Raw genomic sequence first — 8,414 nt, 5'->3', positions numbered from 1 at the left:
CGGCGCGCTCGGCCTCGCCGGCGGCTCCTTTCGCTGCTGCATCTCCCAGTCACTTCGCGCCGCACCTTTAAATTAAGGGCCCGGGGCAGGGCCCTGCCCCTCCGCTCCGCTCCCGGCGGCGCTGCCCGCGGAGCCGGGCCGGGCCGGTGCTCCGCAGCCCTCGGCTCCCCGGGAGGGCGGCGGGGCCTAAATGGAAGCCGGGCAAAGGCTTCTGCAACAGACTTTTCATTTTCCTCCCTAAAACAACATACAGGGCAGAAACGTTTCTCAAGAGCAAAGCAACAGCGTGCTGTTAACACTGCAGACTACCTTGYTGTTCCTGTTCATAATCAACCTTTTACCGTTAACCTCCCATAACTGGTTCCTGAAGGTCTCGTGATTCCTTCTGCRGAAACGTAGCATCAGTGAGAGTTCTCTGACCACCTTGAAAGGAAATACCTATTTCTTCGCTGGAGCTCAAAATGGGACTTTTCCAGCTACAGAAAAAGGAGTGTAAGCACCCGGCTGGGACATGGGTTTAGCTGCGGGTGCTGCTCCACTGCCAGTCCACATCTTGACCCTTGAGGGGGAAAAAAAATTGTTTTCCCATACAGGTACTAGCTTATTTTTATGACCCTGTGCAAGATGATAGTGTGCACTCAAAGTCCATTAAGTTTACATGGAGTTGCTTTTTTTAATATTAAGATTAATAAAAATTAAAGGCCATAGCTGAAAATATATTCCATATCCATGTTCCAAAGTCTCCATCCACACRTTAACAGACATATTTACTTACTACATATTGTGTGAGGATGAGTCAAATGGAAAACACTCCAAGGATGTAAGACTTAATAYAGACTTCCTTTTTAAAATGTATATATACATAATACACATAAATAGACATTTATCATAGTATGTATGTATCAAGTAGTCATAATATAGATATGATTTAAAAAGCTACATAATACTTTTCAGGCAGAAGCAGAATCATATTTGCTAAAAATCTTTTTTATCTTTCCTTAGACAGCAAAATCCAAGTATTACCAGCTCTGGAATGAAGATCATTTGTTCTATATGTAATGCTCTATATGCTCTTATGCAATGTCCAAAGTCAGGCACCATAGCATAGCAAAGTCAAGTGAAGTATGTTTGTCTCACAGGACAAAGAAAGCCCATGTACAGTAGTATCAGGAAGTTCTTATTGCTAAATGACTACAGTATAATGATTCATTCAGAAACATCACTTCACAGTCCCTCATAGCCTCCTCCTGAGGACTAAACATCACTTCACAGTCCCTCATAGCCTCCTCCTGAGGACTAAACAGCCCTTTCTATGTACTAAAAGTAATATACATTCTCTTACCGCATGTACTTGTCTGCTCCGTATTAGGACACGGTAGTGGAGAGGGATTACTGTGCTTTTATAAATACATAGATGCATTGTTCATTCTCAGAAAAAGGAAGAAACAGCCAAGTAGTATTTTACATCAATACCTATTTAATACAGTTTTTCAAATTAGATCTGAGTAAATAACTAGGAGGRAAGAAAAAAGAAACCACATTGCTTTAAATGTATAAATTCTTCCTGTGGGAAGAAAAGTATGAAAGCAGAGAGGAAGTTGCTTTGTCAACAAATGAGAGGCTAATTCCATGCTAATCTTCTTCAGTCACACTCAATCCTCTCTGTATATTTTTATGGCTTGTCTCAACTGTTGAGTTGAAACTTTCCCGTTAACAACAGCTTGTCAGCTAGATTACTGTTTCTTTTTGAAACCAATATGGTTAAAGCAGTAATAATATAGTATCATTACAGTTGCATTTCTATAATGATAGGTATTTATAATGAAAGTTTATTTCCTTAAAATTCCAATTACAGGAGGACAAGCCCCTTAATATTAGCGGAGATATTTCTGCTCTGAAAGATTGTATGATTTAACTGTTTTGTCAAAGAGTCTTCAACTGACACTTAAACGAGGCACACACATCCCCATCATACTTTTCTAACTATCAAGTATTGTCATCACTGCTATATCTGTATCAACCGTAACAGAACCAGAGACCACCACCACAAACTGTTGCTAGCATTCTCTCTGCAAGCACCAGGAATGTTCCCCTGTGTTGCTACTTTTCAGTCTACTGCACAGTATGAGTCAGATGGTTTCCCAGGCCACAGAAAAATGACAGTACAATGTTTACCCATGTCCTAATAGAATTCAAGTCTGTACAATGAATGTCTTTACTGTTAGCTTAACTATTTGAAGCTTCCACTAATTACCARTAAAAGTCACCATAACAAGAAAGTCCAAATAATAAACATAGGGAAGAAATTATTACTTTTAAATCTTTAAAAAAAGTATAAAAATTCTGTACAGCTGACAAAAGCTTTTAAATCAGTTGTAGGAAACTGACAGGCTACTCCAGAGGCATTAGGTAGTCAAGTATTTTGTCACTAACTTGACTAAACACAGTGGCCTTGAAATTTATTACCAACTGCCCACTGTAATAATCTGATCTGTCTCATAACTCAAAAAATATATATTTTTTCCCTCCACTTTCAACTGTTCAAATACACAACCTTTTATACAGTCTTTTTGCAAATATGCATTTACAAGGAACAGTCTTTCAATTTATAATGAGTTCTTAACATTCAAAATATAATGATTTTACCTTTTCCATATGGACATATCTTTTTATGTCAGAAAAGAGACCAGTGTTTGTTTCTCAGGCAACAATGGTGAAAAAAAAAAAAAGTTGAAGAGGGTAACAAGTTAAACTCTGCCAGCCACAATCCATATTCCTCACTTTGCAACAATCCTAGCAGAACAAAACGTAAACTGCCAGTTACACCTGCTGCAGAAATCAACTATCCTCAGCCAGAATCTCAGGATATTCCTCCCAGAACTGGTCCCCTATAATGTCACAGTGCAGAGGAACAATTTTAGTCCTAGTTCGATTTACTTCAACTTCCTTTTCTTCTGTTTCCTCTGGCAGTTTTATTTTCTTTGTTATGACTTCATTAACCTGAAAATAAAGTTGTCACATTAGTAGACTTCAGTCACCTTTCATAAAGGAACAACACAGAAAACTATAACAAAAGTAACTATCGTCCCTAGATGTACTAAGTAATTTGAATACTGAATCTTTTGAAAGAGAATCTATTTTATATTCAGTGGASTAGCATGACTAGTTCAAACTGCATGTCATCATCACATGGCTTGAAGAAATSACCTGCAAATTCATTAACTGATTACAAGTATTCTTGAATAAAATACAGTATTTAGATTGGAGCTATTTAAATCAAATGGGAAACCCTGCAAATGTCCTAAAAATACCAAGAAAAAATATATGTAAAAGGAACAACTGGAATATAGTTCCAGGTTTGAGCTTCTAATTGTTCTAGTAAGTTCAAAAAAAAAAAAAAAAAAAAAAAAAAAAAAAAAAAAAAAAAAAAAAAAAAAAAAAAAAAAAAAAAAAACACTAACTGAAAAAAAATCAAATTTTTCTACATAGAGAAGTCATAAGGCTGAATAAACTACAGAGAACTCTCAGCATAGACTAATCGGGTCCTGATCACTAGCAAGGTGCATATTTCTAACTAAAATTTCCAATRTGGAAGAATACTAAAGCTAGAAACATTTATGATTTTCTGGGGTCTCATCTCATACAACACACAGGCCAGAAATTTCTTACACTAATTATGCATCAGTGATATAATCCTAGAATGATGAAAATTCCCACATTATTATTAAAAGAAATTCCTCATTAACAGCTGCACTCCTAACTACATTCCTTTACATATGAACAAAAGAGGATGGGCTGAGCTATCTTACTGAATCAAAGTTTATAATTCTTTTGTCATGCAACCACTTAGACCCTTCACAGGACTGGATCCTAGCACAGGCCCTAATGATTACTGAATCAAACTTTGATAATGATCATTAAACATAATTTTTCAGGAAGCTTCTTCAATTTTCAAAGCTGGTAGCAATAGGAGAACAACTGAATATTATTCATTAAACAAAGAATAGTTAGATACTTCGGTTAGTAGATACATCAGTCTTGTAAAATTCTACGTAAAATGTATACACTGTCATCCATTGTTACATATACTAATGATCATAATTTATGTTTAAGCCCGACTTCAGAGACTTGTTTTTACACTATGTTCATAGACAGATACCTCAAAAACACTTCTAAAATAATCAGTAAATGATACATCATTATAAGGAAAATATTGTTAGTTTTAAAAGTTATTTATAGMTGATGTCCACAGAGTTTTATTTCACATGTGGTGTTTTTACAGTACAGCTTGTATACTATTGTGAACCGTTTAAAACATGACCGTGAAGCCTAGTGTACTAATATAGTTTTTACCTTCTGCCATATTAGGACAGTTCCTTTTCTGTACATCAAAGGCTCATTGTTGTAGTTGATGTTGAATTCAGAAAACAAAATTTCATTCTTATCTCCAGCCAAAGTTCCCTGATAGAAAAAGAAAAGTACTCTTATAGAAGAGGGGAAGGGGAAAATTTATATATATAAATAAAAAAAGGCAAGCAAACTGAATCTCTAGCACAAATGATAGGTAAATACTGGAAATACGAGTGGCATTTTACAGGTATTTCACCTTTAAGTTACTAAGTGTAATTACCTCTCAACAGAGAAACTATTTCCAACTRCCAAATGGTAATATTACAAGAGTTTTTTTCAAGTCAATTTTTACTTTTTTTCAAAAGAAGAGCAGAATAAAGTCAACAGAATCCAGAAAAAAACAGATATAACGTGCTCAAGTCTGCAAAATCAGTCAGAACACTACAAAAGGACCTGGGTATCAACAGCATTTGAATCCTCTCATTTTATTTCTTGTTCAAAGATAAAATCAGACTTTWTATAAATATCCATTAAGATTTCTGAACTCATTAATTATGAAATGAAAATCCTATTAACATGCCAGCTGAAATGCATATGCTAATCATCTTAACGTCTGTACAATTCAAGAGGAAGTTGCTGAATATACACCCATAAAATTATTACAATAAGAGCAGAAAAGAYAGCCAGGGCTACTAGGTAAGCAAGATGTAGTTTAGCAAATTGTGTGATTCTGTTTGTACCTAGAGCAACATGACTCAAAAGATTCTTACCTGAAGTCTATCCTGTGCTTGTACTGGTGTCAAACCACTTCGTTGTACGAGCATCCAAAACACTGTATTATAAAGGTTATTAATATGGCCTACAGAAAAAGAGGGAAAGAGTACTTACCAAATCTGAGCGATTACTCAGAAAAAAGCAACTTTATTGCCACAGTCACATATAGGAAATACTCAGTAATAAAGGAGCTTTAATAATATCAGTATTTGCAGAAGTTACAATCTTTATATGCAGTTCCTTAAAACAATGAATCAGAAGAATGACTAGAAGATTGACATTGTGCGAACAGAGAGAAAAGGATATTTATGAATAAGGGAAGTTATCTTCATTTGACCAACAAGAGCCATCTATTAACAAAAGTCTAGAATAGAAGTCTAACAGCATGAAACATACAGTGCTCATGACTGCTCTGATTTTGCTATACAGTGAAGTTGTATTCAAGCATTCATATATCTTGGTTAAACACAACAGCATAGACAGTAACAAATGAACTCTATTAACAAATTCTAGTGTTTCCAGTGCCAAATTCACTCCCGGCACATGACGAATATAAAGTAATCTGAAGTCTCAGAACTTTAGGCTAAATTCTTGCATCCATACAAATCCCAGCACAATTTTAATAGTTTATTTAAAACTATGCCTTCCCTACCTGCTGTTCTTTCACTGATAACATATATGCATACACTTGCAGTAAGGGCATCTGTGTTCAAAAAGAAGAACWACTCAACTGTAAATTAAAAAAAGCTTACAATCTGCTTGTCTCCAGCTGAGGTAGTCCTTTAARTTTTGGTTGCTGGGATACAACACGATTCGTCCATCAAATCCTGGTGGATACAGAAGTTGCTGGTCCTTAAAGTAATCSTTCCAATAGAAAACGTAACTTGAGGCAAACTGGGAGACCACATGAGTCATGAACTTACTTGCAAACACAAAGCGGAAAGAAAAAGAAAGCAATACATCAATACGATTATACTGTGATTATCTGGGCTACAAACAGCAATAAWTGGCAGAATTTCTTAAATAATGGTCCACAGCAATAGCACAGAGTGTTTTGAAGAATAAGAAGTATTGAAAATCATGTGACAGAGTTTGGAAGAGGAATCATTTTGTTAAAAGCAGTTGTGTTTAATCAAAACTTTTTCAAAACCCTGTATCAGTGAACATGTATTCCAGAAAGTTCACATGAAGAGCTTGAACGCTAATTTGCAGTGTATACATCCAAATACAACTCTACTCATAGCCTCTGCATATAGGTAAAGGCAAATCTAAGAGCAAGCAACAAATTCCAAGTTTAGAGAGAAGTATTAAGTGACGTATTAAAAGTGAATACACTTCTTAGTATCAAAGCAGCTGTTACCTTGCTCTTCGCTTAAACCATCTACTCTTCTTTTTGAAAACAAAACTGTATTCATCACTTTGTCCATAAGCAATAGCAATATCTTCCAATTCTTGCATCACTGTCTGGGCACACTTGGTCATCAGATGAAGAGCACGGTCATCATTTGGCTTTTTGAACTCATGTTGCTCAGCAAACCTTCAAAGCAAAAATAGTTGAATAAGAACTCTTTAAAAAGCTACCCATTAATTTTCATCACATTTATTTCCTATGAATATTGATTTCCAGTGTCCTGTCAATACTGACAGAGAATTCCCTCCAAGTATGAACAACAGTAACAACAAACTGTGCTTATACATCCCAGATAACCCATTCTCTTTCTCATCAGTATCTCATCCTAACGATATAGTCCATCAAAACAACTGCTTTCCCTATCTCACTTGTAATAAGAGGATAACAAATAACATTTTCTGCAATCTCACTTTGCACTAGGGTGCCTTTTATACTCTCTCCAACAAAGGTAACATTTCAGTCAATTGTCAAAGCTTGAGAGCTTTACTAGAACCAGACTTCACTAAACCACCATCCGGAAGAGCAACTTTCAGAGACCAAAACCCCAKGAAGAATATGTGCCATCTTCCACTCTAGTGAAGCATGGCCTATTTATCCTGAAGAAACCTGAATATCACATAGATATTCATGCCATACACAAATTAATATGCTTGTGTACCAGTTGCAGTCCTTCCCTCAACCCATCCAAGCCACTGTTATACCATTTACCTATCACACCACAGAAGCCACAGACCTTAAGCTGTGCATGGCTCAAAGACAAACACCAGTAGCAATGAGAGACTCTGGAGAAGCTGACTGAAAGGATTTTGAGGGCCTAACCACTGCTCCCGTAGAATTCTCATAGCACAAGCAAGGAACCGATGTGCTTCAGGAATCCATAGCCATTTGCATGAAATCAGTTAGGACATCAGGGATCCACGTGCTTTGCCCTGGAGCCAGCACCCTGCTCCACACTGCACCCTGCAGTCCAGCACCCCTCCAACCRCTGCCTAGACATGCCAGGGTGCCAGGCTAACCTTGGGGCCCAGCACCTCCCTCTGCACCGCTCTCTGGGGCCCAGCACCTTGCTCTGCACTACCTCCACGCTCCGGGGTGTCAAGCTAACCCTGGGGCCCAGCACCCCGCTCTGCACCGCTCCCTGGGGTCCAGCACCCCCACACCACGGCAGCACGCCGGGGAGCGCCCTCCACCCCCAGCCGCGGGTCCRGCACCCCGGGGCCGCGTCCGCACCTCCACCAGGCCCATTAGGAGGAGACTCCCCCCCCCCCAACATGCATCCCAGCCCCTTCTCCTCCCCTCCCACTTGCTGAGGCATCGCCACGGCAACCACGGCCATCGCCTGCCGGCCCGGCCCTACCGGTGGAAGTTGCGGCCGTCGAGCCGGACCACTATCCAGCAGTTGGGCAGGCACGCGTCGTCCGTCTCGAAGTCCCGCACGTACTCGAACTTGCTCTTCGCCATGGGGAGGCGGTGGCCGCACAGACACCTCGCACCCGCCACCCAGATGGCCGCTGCGCCGTGCCAGCCGCGCAGCATGGCTGCTGCGGAAGCGGAAGCAGCGGGCGCCCCCCGAGGGTGCRGCAGGGAGCCTTTCTGGGCCACAAGGCGGACCTCTCCATGGCTCCAATGGTCCTCCAGGCCGTGCGGCCGCAGTGCCGAGGCAGGGCTCGGCGCCACGGGACCGGCAGCAGCCAGGTCTCCGCCCCGCGGAGCGAGAGGCGCTGTGCGGCGCCGGGGAGGCGTGTTTGTAGACGGGGAGKGCGCGGGCAGGAGGGGCTCGCAGCCCCGAGGGCCTGTCCCCTCAGCTGTGCTGGGGCCGCCATGCCGGGGGCGGGGCGGGGATGGCCGCGGCGAGCCCCGATTCGCGGTGTTGGGGGAG

General features: G+C 40.3%; 1 protein-coding gene across 1 annotated transcript; it reads right to left on the bottom strand.

Moving 5' to 3' along the window:
* Positions 1-1,459: 1,459 nt before the first annotated feature.
* On the bottom strand, positions 1,460-8,351 carry THG1L (tRNA-histidine guanylyltransferase 1 like). The gene is made up of 6 exons (XM_085317961.1): positions 7,893-8,351; positions 6,485-6,661; positions 5,877-6,046; positions 5,121-5,209; positions 4,354-4,461; positions 1,460-3,000 (listed from the first exon to the last, which is right to left on the bottom strand). Exons 1-6 carry the CDS (start codon positions 8,069-8,071, stop codon positions 2,839-2,841), a joined length of 885 nt encoding a protein of 294 aa, XP_085174087.1. The 5' UTR covers positions 8,072-8,351; the 3' UTR covers positions 1,460-2,838.
* Between the last annotated feature and the right edge of the window lie 63 nt (positions 8,352-8,414).

The sequence above is a fragment of the Rhea americana genome, unplaced genomic scaffold (assembly GCF_003343005.1).
Source record: "Rhea americana isolate MKP2758 unplaced genomic scaffold, rheAme1 scaffold_51, whole genome shotgun sequence".
NCBI classification, from domain to species: Eukaryota; Metazoa; Chordata; class Aves; order Rheiformes; family Rheidae; genus Rhea; species Rhea americana.
The sequence above is the reverse complement of the archived record's forward strand: the minus strand, read 5'-3'. Positions and strand labels throughout refer to the sequence as shown.